This window comes from Salminus brasiliensis, chromosome 8 (assembly GCF_030463535.1).
Source record: "Salminus brasiliensis chromosome 8, fSalBra1.hap2, whole genome shotgun sequence".
NCBI lineage: Eukaryota > Metazoa > Chordata > Actinopteri > Characiformes > Bryconidae > Salminus > Salminus brasiliensis.
The window spans coordinates 41953989-41975038 of NC_132885.1; the positions used below are offsets into that span (position 1 = coordinate 41953989).

The 21050-nt window shown below is 43.7% G+C and overlaps 2 protein-coding genes and 2 non-coding genes across 4 annotated transcripts; 3 read left to right on the top strand and 1 right to left on the bottom strand.

Annotated features, from left to right (window-relative positions):
• The first annotated feature begins 293 nt into the window (after window positions 1-293).
• Window positions 294-11980, top strand: wdfy2 (WD repeat and FYVE domain containing 2). Its single transcript, XM_072686656.1, has 12 exons — window positions 294-574; window positions 2282-2349; window positions 3967-4040; window positions 4862-4916; window positions 5650-5800; window positions 6101-6213; window positions 7436-7562; window positions 8050-8155; window positions 8276-8377; window positions 9330-9460; window positions 9962-10070; window positions 10309-11980. Exons 1-12 carry the CDS (start codon window positions 438-440, stop codon window positions 10336-10338), a joined length of 1203 nt encoding a protein of 400 aa, XP_072542757.1. The 5' UTR covers window positions 294-437; the 3' UTR covers window positions 10339-11980.
• On the bottom strand, window positions 11886-19408 carry dhrs12 (dehydrogenase/reductase (SDR family) member 12). The gene is made up of 10 exons (XM_072686658.1): window positions 19255-19408; window positions 18143-18276; window positions 17272-17354; window positions 16403-16495; window positions 16206-16287; window positions 15014-15075; window positions 14578-14682; window positions 14052-14142; window positions 13248-13385; window positions 11886-12697 (listed from the first exon to the last, which is right to left on the bottom strand). Exons 1-10 carry the CDS (start codon window positions 19308-19310, stop codon window positions 12585-12587), a joined length of 957 nt encoding a protein of 318 aa, XP_072542759.1. The 5' UTR covers window positions 19311-19408; the 3' UTR covers window positions 11886-12584.
• A 534-nt stretch (window positions 19409-19942) lies between these two features.
• trnal-caa (transfer RNA leucine (anticodon CAA)) lies at window positions 19943-20054 on the top strand. The gene is made up of 2 exons: window positions 19943-19980; window positions 20009-20054. It is a non-coding gene; the product is annotated as a tRNA-Leu (tRNA).
• A 780-nt stretch (window positions 20055-20834) lies between these two features.
• On the top strand, window positions 20835-20944 carry trnal-caa (transfer RNA leucine (anticodon CAA)). Its single transcript has 2 exons — window positions 20835-20872; window positions 20899-20944. It is a non-coding gene; the product is annotated as a tRNA-Leu (tRNA).
• Window positions 20945-21050: the final 106 nt, after the last annotated feature.

The following is a 21050-nucleotide window of genomic DNA, read 5'->3' on the forward strand; positions in this document are numbered from 1 at the left end:
CAAATTTGGCTAAAACTTGTCATTTTTGTGGCCTAAAATGACAAAAGCGTAGATTAGCAAAGTGCTAGCTAGTGTTTACGTTCCAGTTTGGGGGCAATGACCAACGACCCATCGCATGCGATGACGTATCACTTCCGGTAACTTATATGTCATAAGTTGGACGTTCGTATTTTTTTATTTAGATTTATTAAATTTAATTACATTTTATTATATATTTAAATATGTTGTTGTTTGATCGATAGACTGATTGTTGTCTAAAAAAAAAAAAAACAGATTAACCCGGACTGGTGTCGCTTGTAGTAGCCGCACAGCGCTGCCTTCGTACCCGCCTTCCCTTCATCACCTCCAGCCGGGAGAGAGGGGTAGGACAGCCGCGTTAATGGTGTTATGTTACGGGAAACAAGCAATACGAGCTTAAAAGGAGCTTATATATCGCCATGGCGGCTGACATTAGCCCTCGTCCTCAAGCCCGAAAGCCCGTGCTGCTCAGCAAGATCGAAGCCCTGCAGGACGTGGTGAACACGGCCGTGATCATACCGAAGGAGGACGGGGTGATAAGCGTCTCCCAGGACAGGTAAACAAAGGGTGAAATTGTGAGATTAGGGGTTGGTTTGCTTTGTGTGGTGCATTAAATATAATTTAGGGTCATTTAATACGATTTCTGTGCTCAAATGATGCGATTTGGTTGAGGTTTGCCTGCTTGTTTTTCGAATTGTCCGTTCCACCTTAAATGGTGCAGCAGTTACATTCTGGCGCCTCAGGCGCCAGAATGTAACTGCTGCACCATTTAAGGTGGAACGGACAATTCGAAAAACAAGCCAAGTTCACTGCATAACAGTGCATATGTGTCTAATAATATGTCTAATAGTCCTGAATGAGACATTTAGACCTCAGTCAGACCTCAAACATCAAGACAAATCCATTAAATCTCCTTTAATAACCCCATTCATGTTTGCTCACAAGACCTAAACCACTTTAACCTGCATTTCACAGCAGGCCTGGCGCAATAGACTTGTCAGCTGACAAGCTAAAGGTCTTTATTTGCAGTGCTTTATGTGGTCACACATAATAAACAACACATTTTTCACCTCATATTGCTTCCCAGGACACAAAAATTGGACTTACATGGCAGCTAGACCCATTTTGACCTCATTTTAAAGCATCCATATGTAATCAAGTAAACGTAATTAAAGCGACCGTGCTGTGTTTGTATTCGTATTTGTTGCGGTGTGAGTGATGTCACAAAAAACAACGACATTGAGTCTAAATTTGCTCTAAAATGTGATGTCACAAAAACCACCACGTTGCATACCTCAGCTTAAAGCGATTTAGCCCCGCCTACATGTGCCGAAGTTATTTGCATATAACTTGTGTATGGAAACGGTTTCAAAAACAGCCCGATTTGCGTCCAACGTTTTTGTGATGACGCGAAATCGAAGGTGTTTGCATATGCCAGCATACAGTGGCCTAGCTCCGCCCACACGGCCAGATGTCATTTGCATATGGAAACAGAGCTGCAGAACAGACCGAGTTGTAATCAGTGTTTTTGTGATGTCACAAAAAGCCGAACACATTTGCATATGTCAGCGTAAAAAAAAAAGAAAAGGTTAAGCCCCTCCCACACATGCTGACATTATTTGCATATTGCTTGTATATGGAAACTGCAGCTGCCGAAGCGTCCATTTTTTAGCATGTAGCATTTAGCTACGTATTGTTTTTGTATTCCTTCACAACAAACACTGTGTTTCCATACATCGGCAACATTCTGGCCCCGCCCACACAGGTTGAAGTTATTTGCATATTGCTTGTGCATGTTTTAGTGATGACACAAAAACGAAGGCGGTACAGTGGCTTAGCCACGCCCACACGGGCAGAAGTAATTTGCTTTTGTTTATTTATAACAAAATACATTTGCATATGTAAGCGTATAGTGGTTAAGCCCCTCCCACACATGCTGAAGGTATTTCCTATATGGAAACAGCTGCAGACCATCCAGTTTTTAGCATGTAGCATTTACGTACACCGCGTTTCCATACATCAGCATACAGCGTTTCAGCCCCGCCCACAGTCTTAAAGGGACAGTAACAATAACGTTCCAGTATTCCAAAGATTAATGAGAGATAAAAGTGGTTCTGTATGAATAAATTATTAACATATAATTATATAGAAATAATTAGCGCTTGAATTAATAAAGTTATGGTTATTATAATAAATAATCACTACTTATTATAAATGAGAGATCAGATGTTCAGAATGACTGAATGGTTCTTGTCTTTCTCAGGACGGTCCGTGTTTGGCTGAAGAGGGACAGCGGGCAGTACTGGCCCAGTGTTTACCACACAATGCCGGGTGAGTTTGGCCATCCTGACCAGCTGCTGACCCCACAGCTTTCAGATCCCATTCAGTGGCCTGATGATAATTGTACTTAAAGGGTAATTCCATGTTGGTGTTTTTTTGTTCCCCTAAAATCCTCTGCATAGTTCAGAGTTTGAGATGATCTCAGTTGGAGTCGAGATTTGCTGTGAAACTGAGCTTCACTGTAAAGAAACTTACCGACTTGATCTCTTTACAGTGGTGGTGAATGGAACCAGGCGTCGGTCGCATGACTACTACACAGATACAGCCCATATTTTATTTCCTATCCAAACCTACAAACCTATCCACCAGTAAACCTGAACACGTGTCCTATTATAATGGTAAAAAAGTGAAGAATCTGATAAATATTCATTTTCTTTGTGGATTATTTAACTATTTTTTAACAGCACGTACCCTGCATGTATCCCTCCACCAGAGTGCATTAAAATGTTTACTTTAGGCCCGGGCCTTTACAGAACTGTCACAGAAATGTGTCTTCAGCTTCAGGTAGCATATTCATGATCATTTAGCGTGATGTAGCCTCGATCGCCATGCCTGCTAGAGAAGCTTAGTGAAGGCAAAAGTAACCGGAACTACTTTTATTGACTGTTTTAATTGATTAAGTGTTGGATCGAACCTCATTAGACCAGCTTTGGTAAGCAGTTCTGCCTCGTCCTGCCACTTCTACTTGTAGTTCTGAATAAGTGTTATATAGTCATATGGCAGGGAGTGAGATGGTGCATGTGTTCAGGCTCGTTTGCCCCTCCCAGGCAGGAAAACTGCTGCTTTCAGCACTTTTCGCAGTTCAGCATGTGCTCTCCTTCCTCTCTCCCAGGTCCTGCAGGCCATCCACAAGTTTGTGCGATTGGCAAATAAGGCAAATTAGTTCACTCTGCACCAGTGAAGGGTGTGCCCGTGTGCGCATGCCTGTACAAGTGTGTGTATTAATGTCATGTCCATGGATTAAAATGACAAGATATAAGATTAGAGCAGCGAGGGACCTTGGATGAGCACTTTTAACCTACAGTTGTGTAAAAAATGTAATTTTTTATGGCGTAAAATTAAAAGGTTAAAAGATTAAAACAAGCAGTGGTCAAATGTTAGCACTTTTAACCCACATATATGTTAAAAAAAACATTCTTTTAATTAAAAAAAAAAAAAAAAAAAAGACAAAATCTAGCTCAGAGTAGCTTTTGTTTATTTTCCAGTTTGGGGGCAAAGACCAATGACCTTTCTCACATGATGACGCACGTCTGTAACTTACTGAAGTTCACTGTTTACTAGCGTTAAAAAGTGTTGTCAACTTTCATTAAACATTACAGACCGCTTCTGTTTCCATAGCAACATCGGCAAACTGTGTGAAGCGTGGAGATATTTGTCGTTAAGAATCCACTATGATTCGCTGGTTCGAATGCTTGCCATCAGCAGCCGGAGTCAGAGAGAGCGCAACTGCCCGTGCTCTCTCAGGGGTGGGTTGATGGCGCTCCCAGCGTGATGTCGGTCAGCACAGGCGTCTGTTAGCTGTTGTATCGGAGCTGGTGTGTGTTTGTGTGTGTGTGTGTGTGTGTGTGTGTGTGTGTGTGTCACTGATGTATCCTGGCTCTGTTGCAGCTCCCTGCTCGTGCATGTCTTTTAACCCAGAGACCAGGAGGCTTTCTGTCGGGATGGACAACGGCGTCGTCTCTGTAAGTTCCCTCAGAGACTCGCCCCTCATTTGTGTCTCCGAGGCTAATGTAGCTAACAAGTAATAGAAGCTTATGTACACCAATTAGCATCCTACAGCATGGCTGATTTAAACAGTCTGGGGAATCTCTGCTAGACTTAGTGAAATGGCTATAATAGCTGGTGGCTATAAGCTCCTGTTACTTGTTTGCTTGTTTGAGTTTTTGCACTGCAGCTGCAAGGCTAATGTAGCTAACAAATGATGGAAGCTTATGCACACCAGTTAGCATCATGCAAAGTATGACGAGGAGGTGATGAGTAATCTGGAATAATCGATTTAGCTAAATGGTGTACTCCCCTGGTGGCCGTAAGCCGCTATTGCTTGTTAGCTACATTAGCCTCGTAGGTCCAGTTCAACCGTAAATAAGCGGATTTCAGAGTTTCAGAGCTGAGCGAAGGAGGCCACTGCTAAAGCTAGCAGGATATCCTCTCTGTCACGTACAGAAAGACTTTAAGGTAAGGAATTTAACGCAAAAAGTGTAATTTTGGAGCGTTTCTATTGGTCCCTTCATCCTGAAGATCCGACACACTGTTAAGAATAACGGCCAGATTCACGGGCATGGAGATATGTGGAGATACAAGGTGATGCTCTGTGTAAAATCTGACCTTTTCCCAAAACTGACCTTGTATCAGAGTAACCAGTACCAGCAGCATCTAACCCAGTATAACCACTATACAGCACCACAGCTAGCACACGAAGCACTATCTCAGCAGCACTGCAGCCACTTCCACTTGTGTGTGTGTGTGTGTGTGTGTGTGTATCATGTGTTTCCTGTCTTTTCAGGAGTTCATCCTGTCAGAAGACTACAACAAAATGACCCCAGCTCGCACATATCAGGGTGAGCCTTGTGTTTTCTAATCCGTTATAAAAACCATACGAAGCCTGTAGTGCTGGGTTTAGTGCGCCAGCCAGTGCCGTCATATCCAGCCTTTTAATGTACTGAAATGCCTCATATAGTCCAGATCTAATAGATAGATAGATACTTTATTGATCCCAAAGCAAATCTAGCAGCCATTATCGATTACACAATACAGTACAATAATACAATAATTACAAAAATAGCAATTAATAGAATAAATGCAAAAATATACATTCGAAACCAACCAGGGATTGCCGGCAGTGCAGTTCTAAAGAATAAGGAATGAAGCAGACAGACGACAGTACTGAATAAATATGTGCATAAATGATTAATAATGAGAAAAAAATGTTGAACAGGTAACACCCCAGCCAGCCGGTACCACACCATGTGGGAGACTGGGGTTCAATTTCACGGTCTGGGTGACTATGCTGTGCCACACCAATAAACATTGGCCCACCTCTATAATACGAGTAACCTTGAAAGTCGCTCTGGATAAGATGGCATAAATGTAAATGTAATGATATTATTAATATTAATAATAATAGTAATAATATAATTAATTGAAAACAGGATAAACAGGCCAAATTTTGCTCCCTTAGACTGGATTACTTTGATATATTTTTGTATTTGTGTTTTATGTTTGTGTCTCGTGTCATTCTAATATATATGTGTGTGTGTGTGTGTGTGTGTGTGTGTGTGTGTGTGCGTGTAGCTCATCAGGGTGGTGTGACGGTGGTGTTGTTTGTGCTGGAGATGGAGTGGGTCCTCAGCACAGGACAGGATAAGAGCTTTACGTGGCACTGCTCCGAGAGCGGCCAGCAGCTGGGCACCTACAGGACCACGGCGTGGGTCTCTGGGCTTCAGTATCCTCTAACGTGTTCAAAAGTTTGGGGACAGCATGCTTTTCATTTTTAGATGTGTTTGATGTATGTTTGTTTTGAAGAAAGAAGAGAGTACCTGCGAAAGATTAAAGAAAAGACAAAGCTCTGATCAGTAGAACGGAGTGTGTGCTGTGCTGTGCTGTGCTGTGCTGTGCTGTGCGGTGTGGTGTGGTGCGGTGCGGTGAAGGCGGTGTTGTGTGGTGTGGTGTGGTGAAGGCGGTGTTGTGTGGTGTGGTGAAGGCGGTGTTGTGTTGTGGGGTTTCTTGACAAGCCATCTGTCAGATTTGATGTGGAGACCAGACACGCCTTTGTGGGTGACCATTCCGGTCAGGTGACCATCCTGAAACTGGAGCAAGACAGCTGCAGTCTGGTGACTACTTTCAAAGGCCACACAGGTACAAACACACACCCACACACACACACACACACAGAGAGGCATGCCTCAGCAAGCAGTACTCTGCTACCATCCAAAAAATGTTTTCTTTCGTTTTGAGGCTTGAAATTCGTGTTGCTATGGATACAGAAATTGTATGGAAAGCTTTTCCCGTTTTTTATCTGTTTTCTCAGCTTTGGTGGATAAACAGTTTCATCAATACATGAAGCGTTGGTGTTTGTGGCTTTTCTTAAAGCAACTCACCACAAAGGGGACTCTTAAATGAGAGAGCGAGCATCACACTGACACTGACACTTTTGGCCTGTGTCCCGCCAGCAGGCCAAAAGTGTTACTACAGACTTCCATTAGCAGAGAACAGCCCACCAGTCTGTACAGAGGTCCCTGTAGTTACTGAGTAATACACCTGAGTGTGTGACAAGCCGTGGAGAGTTAAGGGCTTTACACATTTGGGAATCTGGGCTCTGATTAGTAGATTACTGGGCCGCCAGGAATGTCCAAGGTGTGGAGTGTGATGATGCTCATTTGCAGCAAATGATGTAAATCACACAAAGTCACACATCAATCACACATTTGTATTGCAAAACGTGTGAAAACAATTTTTTTTACACATTTTTATTTAATGCATGTTTAATGTTTAATGCATTTTTAACCCCTTTTGTGCATTTATATTTTTACACATTTTTTTCTTTTACACTTTTTGTATTTTGTGCATTTTTTATGTTTGTGTTTTTGCATATTTTTATTTCCCAATTTAAACCCTATTATTTTTTTTGTAAATTTATATTTTATTTAAACATTTTATGCATATTTTTATATTTCTTTATGAGGTTTTGCTCATTTTTATATTACACTATTTTTTTACCCTTACCCTTTTCATTTTGTATATTTTTATTTATGCATTTAAAAAACAAATTATGCATTTTTGCATTTTTATTTGACACCATTTTTACCTTTTTTATTTATTTAACATTTTTAATTTATGTATTTGTTTTTAATGTACACATTTTTTAACCTTTTGATTTTTTACATTTTAATTTTATGATTTAAAAAATGTTTTTGCACATATTATTTTATTTCACACTTTTTTTTTCTTTTTTATTTGAATGTAAATTGGACACTGAAAGTCACTGAAACCGTTGCTAGCATTTGATGGTATTTTCTTTTTCTTTTTGTGTGTGTGTGTGTGTGTGTGTGTGTGTGTGTGTGTGTGTGTGTGTGTGTAGGTAATGTGACTGCTTTGTGCTGGGACCCAGTACAGAGGGTGTTGTTCTCTGGAAGTTCGGATCATTCCATAATTATGTGGGACATCGGAGGCCGGAAAGGCACAGCCATTGAGCTGCAGGGACACAAGTAAGACGTGCACAGCACATCTCACCCCTACGGTGTGTGTGTGTGTGTGTGTATGTATGACTGAAGTGCTCAGATTTTATAAATAACCACGTACATGTGCACGCATGACACACACTAAAATAGAAAGCAGCGTCCAGCGTTTACTCCCCTGACTGTCTGTCTGACTTTCAGTCATGCTACATGAAAGTGACCTCTGTTCTGATTGGCTGCCCTGTATTAAGCCTCATCTAAAGCTGAAAATACTCACTATAACTACAGTGAGAGTGGGCGGAGCTACACTACTGTAGGCTCAGTGGGTGTGGCTAACTTACTGTAGAGTTAGTTAATGAGACCTGTGTGACCTATGTGTTGTGTTTGTGTGCAGCGGGAATGGGCGGGGCTAAAAAGACATTAGCTGGGTGGATGGGGCTAGACTGCAGTGGGGTTAAGGTGTGTGTGTGTGTGTGTGTGTGTGTGTGTGTGTGTGTGTGTGTGTGTGTATGCACAGTGAGAAGGTACAGGGACTGTGCTACGCCCCACACACTCGCCAGCTCATCTCCTGCGGCTCCGATGGAGGAACCGTCGTTTGGAACATGGACGTCACACGACAGGAGGTGAGGGAGACCCTCTGACTGTAAAGGCAGCTGATCTGCTAAGGCATGTTAGTGACTGCTGTGCTGTTGGTGTCCCTCCTGTGAGACCTCTGTGAGACGTGAATGTCCTCTGTCTCTCAGACTCCGGAGTGGCTGGACAGCGACTCCTGTCAGAGGTGCGAGCAGCCGTTCTTCTGGAACTTTAAACAAATGTGGGACAGCAAAAAGATCGGCCTGCGGCAGGTAACCTGCACAACACACACACACACACACACACACACACACACACACCTTCATTAGCACACAGTGTTTCCCACTAGCCACTAGTGAACTTTCAAAAATCTCAGCAACTGTAGCTCACTCTTATGTACACTAGGGGGCGGTAGAACTCCAAAGTTGTTATTTTTTAGGTCATTGTACTGTGCCTTACCTTCATTAGGGCATCCTTATTTGTGACTGAGCTATATACACATACTTACAGTACCAGTCGAAAGTTTGGACACCTTAAATTCAGCGTTTTTTCATTATTTCAAATATTTTCTGGATTTTAGATTAATACTAAAAATCATATGGAATTATTTGGTAAACAAAACAGTGTTAAACAAACCAGAATATGTTTTAGGTTTTAGATTCTTCAAAGCAGGCACCTCTTGCTTGGATGACCGCTTTGCACATCTTGGCATTTTCTCTGGATAACACCACTACCTGCCTGTGAGCTACCACACCATGTGGGAGGCTGGGTTTTGGTTCCCGGTCTGGGTGTCTATGCTGCGCTACACCAGTAAGAGTCCTTGGGCAAGACTCTTGCTAACACTGCATTGGTTCTCCTCTGTAATACGAGTTACAATGTAAGACGCTCTGGCGCTGTGTATATATAATTTATAAATATAAATAAATGTCTTTGTGCAGAGCACGAATACGGTTCAAGCGCTTCCTGAATCTGTAGACTCCGCCCTTTTCACTCCGCCTCCAGATTGGCAGGTCGTATGTTACGAGGCTGCAAAGACGGGTCGAGGCGCTCCTCTCTGCCTCTAGTTGCGTCTAACCGGTGGATTTGTGTTATCCATCATCCGCCTCTCGCGTGAGATTGGTGCTGGATTCGTGTGTCCGTCTGTGTTCTGTGTGAAACTGTCCCGTGGACACTCAGAACCTCGTCTTCTGCCTCTAAATGACCCAGCTTTCTCCCTCTGTCCAGCATCACTGCAGGAAGTGCGGGCAGGCCGTGTGCGGGAAGTGCTCGTCCAAGCGCTCCACCATCCCGCTGATGGGCTTCGAGTTTGAGGTGCGGGTGTGTGACAGCTGCCACGAGTCCATCACTGACGAGGAGTGAGTGCCCCCTCTGAGCTCTGTTAGAACTAACATGTAGCCCCGCCTGTACGTACACCTCACATCACCACAATGACCATAGCAACCAGGTGGCAGCTGCCTTGGAGCCACTTAGCAACTTTACATTAACCACCATGCAACACCTTAGTAGCCTCCTGGAAGACCTTAGCAACACCATAACAACCACCTGTGGTGCAATATAGCAACCCCTTTTGTAACTCCATAGCAACTACATAGGACCCACCTGTGACACGATAACAACCATGTAGTAACAGCCTAGAAACAACTGTTTGGGGTATCACAGCAACCACTTGGCAACACCTGAGCAACCAACCACCTGGCATACCATAGAAACTCCTTAGCAACCACCTGGGATATGATAACAACTATGTTGTAACAGCCTAGAAATTATGATTATTATTATTATTATTAAAAATAAAAATAAAGGTTATTATTGTGTGTGTGTGTGTGTGTGTGTGTGTGTGTGTGTGTGTGTTAAAGGCGAGCACCCACTGCAACATTCCATGACAGCAAGCATGCCGTTGTGCACATGCACTATGAGCCGACCAGGAGCTGGCTGCTGACCTCCGGAGCAGACAAGGTCATTAAGGTCAGTCAGGAGATTTTTTCCATTACACCGGGTCATAATATCATGATTGACCAATAGAAATGCTCCAAAAATGACTTGGAATTCAATCTTTTTACACTGACTTCCACTGAAAGCGAAGGAGGTTTTCCTCCTCCTGTAAAGTTTTGGGTGAGATACAAGGTTTTTGTGTGAGAAGCCTTTCCAGATTTGAATAAAATAATAATATATCCTTGATGTGTGTGTGTGTGTTTCTCTTTAGCTATGGGACATGACCCCTGTGGTATCCTGAAAGTGACCAACACCATTAGTGAGCGGTGGCCATCCTACCCTAATGGATGCTGTCACCATGGCAATGACTGCCACAAGCTCTGTGTGGATGGAGAAGATGCTCACACTTCATGGACCCAGACGCTCTCCTGAGACGCCGAAAAGCCTCTGCAGGATCAGCTCATAGCCAGATGTTCATACAGCTGCTCACTGGACTGAAACACTGAACTGAAAAGTCTCGCACTGAAACACAGGGTGGCTTCGACATCCAGGATGTGTGTGTGTGTGTGTGTGTGTGTGTGTGTGTGTGTATATAGATATAAATATATATGTGTATATGTGTGAGAGTGTGTGTGAGAGAGAGAGCGATAGAGAGACATATGTGGCAACATGTACAGTCATGCTAATGTGGCTAACAGTGAATGAAAGCTGTTGCTCAGCAGTTAGCGTGATGTGATGTCTGTAGCATGATGCTAACTGGTGGCAGTTTTTTTTATTAATATTATTTATTGTAAACAGCATTAGCTTTTCCAGATTACACCATGGCTGTGACGGAATGGCTCCCTACTCCCTCATGAGCACGTCGCTATATAGGGAGGCACTTTCTAGTTCAATAAGTAGCTCAATAATTCCAAAAAATTAAAAAAATTCAACAACGTGTCAGCACCACCCTGGTGAACAATGTTGTGGGTAGCTGAGCTGTGTTTAAAGCTGAATTCTGAATGAATGTTAATAAAGCATTGAGCTGGTCATGGAATAACCTGTGACCGCTGTGTTGCTGAGCAACCTAAGCCTACTGTTAATGCACTACAGGGGAAAAGACCCGAGATGCACGGCATCCAGTGGCTCGTCAGTATCGCTGGTTTATACAGGCAGACTTCGCCGGCTCCATTTCGTTCTTGTTTAGCAACAAAGTGACTCGCAGTGCATTCTGGTCCACAATCAGCTCATGTAAGGAGCTACACTGTTCACCAGAAATGACCAGGGGCAGTGCATTGTGGTCCAATGCCCACACTAGTTAGAAGCCTAAGCCATGCAGCTTTGCCATCAGCAGCCGGAGTCTGTGAGAGCACAACTCTCTGCTGGCCGGCACAGGCATCTGTAGAGAGGCAGCCCTTTCCTGTAAGCCTAGCGATGTCGCAATGGCTGCACTTAGAAAAAAGGGCGGCGGCTGGCTTTGCGTTTCAGAGGAGACATGTGTTAAATCCTTACCCTGCTGGTGTCGGGAGCAGTGCTGGTGCTGGGGGAAGCTGCTAACAGGCAGGTTAACGGAACCAAATTGGGAGAAAAAAAAAGGGAACAATTCAATAAACTAAATAAATAAAGGCCTCAATAGTGCCCTAAAACGTAAATAGGGAGCCGCTTCAGTCACGGCCTGTGTCTGTAATACAGGCCAGTCCCGTCCTGCTTCGTCACATCCTGTAAAAAAAGAAAAGGCCTGAAATGTGTTTCTCCTGTAAAAACTAGTGTTTGTCTTTTGAATTGCCTGTGAACCTTCATCCAAACCTCCGATCAGACTGGCTGTGTTGTTTTGAGGCATGTGTGAACAAAACCGCGCTCACACTGAAGTGCCTTCTTCATGTGTGTTTAATTAATGCGAGCCTTCATGTCAGCTGATCACGAATCCCCACTCTGACACTGAATTAAAACAAGTACTGATTTCAGAGCGTCTACACTTTCAGATCTGTTCAGGTGCATGCTGGGTAAACAAGGACTTTATGCTTAAGAAAAGCTATACACATTACACTATATGTCCAAATGTATGTGGACACCCCTTCGAATGAACACATTCAGCTACTTTGAGTTGCATCCATTGCAAGGGAAGGGAATTACTGCTAAGCAGTAGACATGAACATATTGGCTCCATGCTGCCTAATAATGCCAGGCGTGGGCTATGGAGGGGTATAAAGCCCCCCAGCATTGAGGAGCTGTGGAGCAGTGGAAGAACTGTGTTCTCTGGAGTGATGGTGGAGGCTTACAATACCCTGACGTCCTGACCTTGCTAATGATCTTGTTGCTAAATGCAATCAAATCCTCACAGCAATGCTCCTCCTCCAGAATCTAGAAGAAAGTCTTCTTCTCTGGACAGTAGAGACAGTTAAGAAAAGCAGGATCAGCTCTTCTTAATACCCCTGATTTCAGAAGAAGCAACGAGCAATAAAAGCAGGTGTCCCAAAACTTTTGTCCATATAGTGTATATATAATCTTCAGGCTCCTCTTAAAAAAGTCCCGGCTTGGCCTTCTGGTATCGTGGTCCTAGGTCAGTTCTCATGGTTTGAACTTCTCGGCGAGCTGCTCCAGTGTGCTCATGAGCTTCGCCTCCTCGGCGGGAGAGGACCTGGAGGAAGCCAGTGGCAGATGAGTCGGTACTGCCTTTCTGTCTGCAGAGGCGACGGGAGACGGAGAGGTTAGGTTAAAGCAATGGAACATGACACTCAGACAGTCACGCTCACGCTACCACCGCAGTGCGAATATACACTGATAAGCCATAACATTAAAACCACCTGCCTAATACTGTGTACGCCCTCCTCGTGCTGGCGAAACAGCTCTTACCTGTGAAGGCACAGCCTCCACAAGACCTCTGAAGGTGTCCTGCTGGGGTATCTGGCACCAACCTCCTGTCCTGTAGGTTGTGAGGTGGGTGGGACGTCCATGAGCATCATTAAGCCTTAAGCGCCCAGGAACAGCCCACAAGACCTGATGCCTGATGTTGCGGAGATGTTCTGACCCAGTCATTGTCTAAAACATCACAGCCCACTTGACAGGAGCCACTGGAACCAGATCGTCCTATCACCTGGTTTTAATGTTATGGCTGATCGTTGTACTCTACCTCTAGCTACGCACCCAGCTCCCGAGGGGTGTTTTTTTTTTTCGTGCCGACCAATCAGATCAAGGCAATGAGTGACAGTTTTAATAGAGAAAGGCTTGGACCTTGGAAGAAGAGGCCGCTGGGTTGTCTGCTGGCAGCGTCCGACACGGCCAACCACACCACGGTATCAGCCCCCTGCGCCTCAGTGCGCAGCTTATTCTTCATCTTAGCGTGGAAGTCTGGCATGGACGCCTGAACCGCTGCACCAAGACACACACACACACACACACACACACACACACACAGAGACAGAGAAAGACAGACGGTCATGGGGTGAGGAGTAGCAGTGTTAGCTTGTGGACTAAGAATTCGTTATAATAATGATATCATTTCTTAATTAATTATTTATATATCAACTTTCTCAAAACTATAGCTCTACCTAAATCACCATGATCTAGACAGCTGATGGTTCTGGGACAAATATGACCCAGTTATGGCCCATCAGACCCGTTCTGGCCCACACTGATCCATTCATCTAGTTCGACAGCTGTGGTAATGTAAGCGGGCTGTGGCCCAAACCAGGCCCAGCTGTATCAGCTGGCCCACATGCATATGAGATGTTTGCACAGGTTTTCTGTTCTGGCCCAAAACTGGCCCAGCTGCAGTCACCTGTACACCCAGACTCAGATGAAGTTAATCCCATAATTCTGAGATGTGTGGGTCGGCCATCCGAAATTATACAAGTGGTCCAGAACCGGACCAAGACCTGTTTGCTATCTGGGTTGTACTGAATTCTAAGCCACCCTTAAATCAAACCCATCTCCTCATTTTACAGTCCAGCTGTGGTTCTTATATATATATATAAAACACTAAGGCAAATGTGCATGAGCACACACTCACACAATCACACACTCACACACACACACCTGGCGTGTCCGCCCAGCCCGGGTGCATGGAGGAGAAGTGGATCTCTTGGTGTTGAGCTGCCCAGCGCTCGGTCATGATCACCTGCTGCCTCTGGTTGCAGAAAAACAAACAACAAGCAACAAGGTTAAGCTAAACGGCTCGTAATAGTGAATAGTAACTCTCATATGAATATGAATATTAATAATAGCGATCACATCACCAGTGAGACAGCATAATAGCGGTGTATTAACACCAGTGATTGTTCGTAAAAGGGAAGGAGGTGGAAACAGCCCATTTATAGCTCATTTAGCCTCAAGCTTGATGTTGCCATATTATCTGAATACTTCAGCCGCGTTATCGTTTTTAAACATTTGTGATTATCAGAAATCATTTATTGATCCCAGGAGGGGAATTGCAGCTGTTACAGTAAGAATAAAGTAGAAGTAGTAAGAATAAACACTCTATAAATAAATTCATTAATCCCAAATAAAAACCCATTAGAACTGTATGTATCAGCGCTGCCTCCAGTCTGATTGGACGCATCACCTTGTTCTGAGCGTAAGCCATGGTGCCGTCAAAAGAGCCCTTCTCAAACTGCAGATCCTCCACGTTCAGCTTCTGAACCAGCATCCCTCCGGATGACACGGTGACCTGCCACACACGGGATGATCAGACGTTAAGTGCAATTAAATCCAGGCTCAAAATCACAGACGCAGACGAATCACTCCTCTCAGACGTGCATCCTCACCACTACACGTCTGACTGTGAGAGTTAGGAAATCTGTTTATGTCTATTCAGTATACCTGGCAACCCAAGGTAGGACGATTCTTAGGGCCTGTGTCCGACGGGGCCCTAAATCCTGGGGCGGATTTTTACTTTCTGGACCTGCATTTTCCAGCTCTACTTATAACAGTCGGCCGCCGGCCACTTGGACTGGAACAAACCTTTTGTCTGAAAAAACGTAAGAAAAGAAAACACTCACAACTCTCGGGTCCTGGGCCTGTTTTAGAGCAGGGATCAGCGCCGACGTCAGGATGAACGTTCCTGCGGACAAAGAGCAAGATGCATGACTGAGATACAGGATAGGCTGATATGGTAAAAATCTTACATCACTATACCTACAAACACCTTTCTGATACATGGTCTGCATCACGATAGGTTCCCATGCAGACAGGACGTGCTCGCACACGCCTAACAATAATAATGCTTCTTTGAGGGATGCCGCAGAAGAACCAATGAGGTTCCATAAATAAATAAATATTGGTATATAATAAAAATTGGTGTTGATATTATTGGTATAATACAATTCATGTTTGAGGCTGAAGAACCTTTCAAATATCACTAATGTTCTTCTCGAGATGATAAATCCAGGTCCAGATAGTAAAAATCCAACATTAGCTCCAACTGCATGAGCAGTTAGGCTGGGGTGGAATTTTACTATCTGGACCTGGATTTATCATCTCGAGAAGAACATTAGTGATATTTGAAAGGTTCTTCAGCCTCAAACATTTCTTACACCAATTTTTTTTTTATTTATGGAACCTTATTGATCTACGGTGGATTTGTACTTCCTGGACCTGGATTTTCCACCTCTAGGTTCTTCTTTTGCATAAACATGGTTCTTCTATGGCATCACTCCAGAACATGGAACCATTTGGAGCACCATTATTGTTACAAGTGTACTAAAAACTGCTCCTCTTAAAAAAACAAGGGTTCTCTTCAAGGGTTCATTAATAAAGGAAACTCAGAGAACCATGTGACTGCTTAAATGGTGGTTCTTTGATGGTTCAAGGGTTTTTTGCTGTTGTGGAAAACATTTGGTACAGGGAACAGGGTTCAATACAGCTCAGAAAAGGGTTCCACTACTAAAGAACTTTTTCCGGTACTATCTAGAACAACTTTTTTTTCCTGCTTGGAGAGCATCACCAACTCTTTTGAATTGATTTTTAAACACAACTGCTGAACTACTGATGAAACGGGACGCTGGTCAATGCTTTTTAGTATTACAGATGATATCTATTGATTATTGATTCCTATAAACTGCATCAGAATATGGATGAAATTCCTAAAGTGTGAAACTCGGTGTAGAGAGAGTAATCAGGGTGATGAGCCCTCAACTACGTGCAGCACAGCACACCCTTGCGGCAGACTGCAGCCTCTGCCCAAGCTCTTACCGAGCGTGTTGGTGGCAAAGTTCTTCTCCAAGCCATCCTCGGTCAGCTCCCTCTGATTCACCATACAGCCCGCATTGTTGATCTGCCCAGAAGGTCAAAAGACCGACATTATTCATCAGGATTTTCTTTTTTTTAATGACCGCTTGTCTGCAGAGCTTTAGCAGAACTTCATGCAGAAGCATCTAGAACCCACTCACCAGTACGTGCACGCTGTGGTTCTGACCGAACGCGCTGGCAAACTCCCACACCTGCCTGGGGCTGGACATGTCCACAATGTGTACGTGTACATTCTGGAACGAGGGAAAGGTCAGCATGATGGGATGTGGATATGGATATGGTGCTGCTGATCTCAGCAGAGTGAGACAGAGCCCAGAGAACAGTACGGTCAGATCTACAGCATTACAGCAGGGACCACTTATCCATTTAACCACGACCAGCCGCACTGTAAACACTACAGAAGGTGGTGGAGGTTCTCCATCACTGTGTTCATCATTAGAACATCTCCAAAGTTCTCCTCATTGAGTCTAGTGTTATTTAGAGTTCTCCTCAGATCAGCACCTGGTTTGGTGGTAAATCAGGGCTTAATGATGGTAAATGCTGCTGCTGCTGCTGATATAGTTGAACACATCCTCCACGCTGTGCTGGCTGGACTGGGGGGCATCCAGGAGAAACCTGGAGGAACCGAGCTCTGTTCTTCAGACTAGCTCACCGACAAGATCTCACTACTTTCTTTCTTCAGAATGAGAAGCTCTTGTTTCTCATTTTTACTGGATTTATGTTCATTTATGTGAGATCTGGAGCTTCTACAGTAAACCCCTCTCGCTGCTGAGAGACAGAGGGTGGAGTGATGAGATTAGGGGGCTAAAATGTGTTTAATTGGATGAAGTGCTGCAAATTCTGAATATAATCCCTGTATTTTGGGATAGTATTTGAATAGCACTTTTTAGAATGGGTCAAAATGCCTTAGCAAATATTGCTCACTACCTGTCCCGGTCCTGTGTGGCATTATAAGAATGACCCGGCGTAATTCTTGCATAATTTTCTTCAGAATCTTAATAATCCATACCTCATTTTTGCTCTGCTCCACGATCTCCTTCCTGGCTTCCTCCGCTCTGCTTTTATTCCGACACACCAGGTGCACCGTCCCACCTGAGGGAGTTAGAAATGAGTCAAAATTTGAGGCTTTCTTCTGTTTCTGCTACTAATTAACCAGAACCTGTGGCACCAACAGCCAGAGCATGAGGAAACACAGGCGTGTCCAGTCTGACCGACCGCTCTGTTAATTATTATTATTATTATTATGGCATGGCCAGAAACCTTCCTGCGCAGGTTCTTGGGGGCTCGTTCCAGTCAACAGCACCATAGACAGAACAACACAGAACTTAGACTGGAACCAAGTTCAGCCATGTTCAGCTCCTCCTCTGCTGGGTTCTCTCTTCACTGTAGCTTCCTGTAGCTGCTGCCCAGGTCATCAGATTCAGACCCCTGACTCTGGCCTGCAAAGCCAAAACTGGACCAGCCAGCCCCTCCGTACTTGATGGCGATGGTCAAAAGCCGATCTGCACCGAGAGCCCTTCCAGCTTCAAGTACGGCTCGGCTCGACCCGCCATCCTTTAAGATCCACGGAAGACGAGTGTCCAGACTTTTTACTGTCCTGCACCGAAGTGGTGGAACGAACTTCGCCTGCTGTCCGAACAGCAGAGCCCAACGCTCGCTGTCCTCAAACCCAGACTGAAGACCCTCCTCTTCTGAGAGTACTCAGGTTAAGAGAAGAGTACTATGGTCTCCTTATTGACTTGTGTTTAGTAGAGTCTAAGATTAGAGGAGCTTTGAATTTTAGCTGATGTTATTCTTGAGTAAACAGTGAAGTACGTCGCTCTGGAGAAGAGCTACTGCTAAACACTGTAAATGTAAACCATATGACTTTAATTGCTGACCTCTTTTGGCTATTTCATTTGCTGTGGCCTTCCCGATCCCACTGTTGGCTCCTGTGATGACGAAGGACCTGCTGCTCAGATCCACCTCCAAATCTGCAGCTGCAAAGTATTTCGCTGCTGCTTCATAACCGCTCCTACGAACAACAGGGTGAAGACATGAATATACAGTAATGCACAGGTGCTACTGAGGAACCTACAAACATGGGAGCTACTGATGTGGGGGATCACAGGGCTGTTAAGGTTAATGCATCACTTCTAAAGCCTACTTATATATATCGTCACTGTCCAATGAAAAACATGTATCAGGAGGAGGGACAAACCTTCTTGACTTTCAATGGAAGTCAATGTAAAAGTATTTTAATCAAAGTAACTGTTAAGCATTTCTATTGGTCCATTCATCCAGAATTCTTCACACGGTGTGCGGAGCAGCTGCAGGGTTCAAACGATGGAGAAAACTAAAAATGGGTGAAAAATTGAGATACATGTTTTTTATTGGACTGCAGCGATTTATTGGATTTATTGGATGGTACATTGGTGTAAATACATTATGTACTTGTAATAGTGTACATCGCACAGCCACGTGACCACGCCCTGCTTTTATTTTTTTATTATAATTATTAACTTAAACTTTATTCATATTTCTTATATTTATAATTAAGGTGTTTTAGGTCTTTGTGCTGCTGTAATATGTGACTTTCCCCCTGTGATTAAAGATTATAGTGACCTAACTATCTATTTATCTATCAATTGATCTACCTATCTATCCAACCCTAAAAAATATATATATATATATATATATATATATTTTTTTTTTTAATATCCTGTTTTGAGAGCAGTTTGCGAAGAATGTAAATAATTTTTCTTATGGTTTTCATCCATACAGAGCTCAATAAGAACCTACTTTAGATCAGATTTTCAATGGTTTTGTCACGAATTTAAATACAAAGGTGAAGTTTGTTTGCTGTAGATGAACCGCTTTACAGCTACACAAATATATCGCCAAAATATCGACCCGTTGTCTTCGTATCGTGACACCTATACAGCTGAACATCGCCCTCGGCTATCTACCCGACCCAGCTTCGCTACCCTGCCTGGACACAGCGGAGACTGACCTGGTGTATTCTTGAAGACCTTTCAGGAACCACACTGCATTTCTGTAGAGGGACATTTCAGAGTCTGCTGACTTATAAACACACACACTCACTCACTGAGCAGCTATGTAACACACACACTCACACACACTCGCCTTTATATGCAATGTTTCATAAGACTCACTGGCTGGGCGTGTGTGTGTGTGTTTGTCACGTTTGAGCGGCGCAGGGCATTTTCTGCAGATCTACACATCATCCCCACACGCGGCGTCGTGCGGAGTATGAGGTGGAGATTAGCGGTCATGGGTCCGTCGTTACAAAACGCCCCAGTGTTCGATAACAGAGGCTGAAAGTTAGCTAGTAGAAATGTAAGAACAGCTGAGGAAGAGCTGCATGCGATAACCGAGACCAATACTCAATAATAAATCAATACTAGATAACATAGATAGCATTTAGCTAGCTAGCTATCTGCACTGTAGTATTTCGCTCACTGTCACTCATATTGGTTAGCTTGTTAGCTAGCTAGCTGCTGGCTAGGTTAGCTAGCTAATGAGTTAGCTATTTATAAATGTACCACAATACACAACTCGTAGCTATATATTATATATATATTACTACAATAATTATAATAATAATAATTATTATTATTATTGTTATTATGGATCATGTTTGGTTTATAAGAGCAGAAATCAGTGAAAGGAGCTCAGCTGTCAGGATGGCCGAGTGGTCTAAGGCGCCAGACTCAAGGTTCAGACACCTTCCTCGCGAACGGGGCTTCTGGTCTCCGAATGGAGGCGTGGGTTCGAATCCCACTTCTGACACTACCTTTTCTCCCCTTTTATTAAACACTGCTTTTTTATGCACAATTAGTTATTTAACTGAGTTGTCTAATGCGCAGAGATATTACTGGATTGAAAAACAGCAATAATGTTCTGTTAAAAATGTGTTGCATACACGGCAGTAGTGGGGATATGCTTGCAGACTGTCCGCTCATATAAAACGATTTAAAGGAACAAAGTAAAAATATTAGGTTAAATCGAGATATGTAGAGATGAGAAATATTACTTATATAAACTGAAGTAGAGGCCGGAATGAAAAGTGTGCAGTTTAATGTCTAGGTAAAGCGAAAATCTGAAGAGTGCTACTACAAAATCTACAAAAAAATGTTTTACAGAGACTATTCGACTTAATTTATCACCTTTTCTCTTAAAGCTACTTTTAATTTCATAATTAACGCAGGTTTAACCATGTAAACAAAGCGAACGCTTAAAAACGGCGCTTTAGTTAGCTTGTTTTTCCTAATTCTCCGTTCCACCTTAAATGGGCCACAGTTCCATTCAGGCGCGTCAACAGCTCTGAGCGTTACTGCAGCGCCATTTAAGGTGGAACGGCGGAATTCTGTCTGTCTGTCTGGCGAACAAGCAGGCCAACGTGTTCGCAGCTGGAGCTCCAGCAGAAGTCGCGTGTCACTGGAAACCGAGTTTCAGCGGCGGGGTTTCTGATTCTACGCGACTCGCTGTTTCATCCAGAGCACCGGGAGGACGCCGCACAAGCCTGTGCCCCAAAAGTCTTACCCGCAGCAGCGGGAGCGTGGTAGCAGTGTCAGGATGGCCGAGCGGTCTAAGGCGCCAGACTCAAGGTTCAGACCTTCCTGTGAAACGGGGCTTCTGGTCTCCGAATGGAGGCGTGGGTTCGAATCCCACTTCTGACATGACTTTTTAATTTTCTTCTTTTAAGCAAAATTGTTAAACAAAGGTGGCTTCGCTTATTTATCTGTTTAGTGTGTGATATGAACAGACTTGCAGGTCAGGAAATTG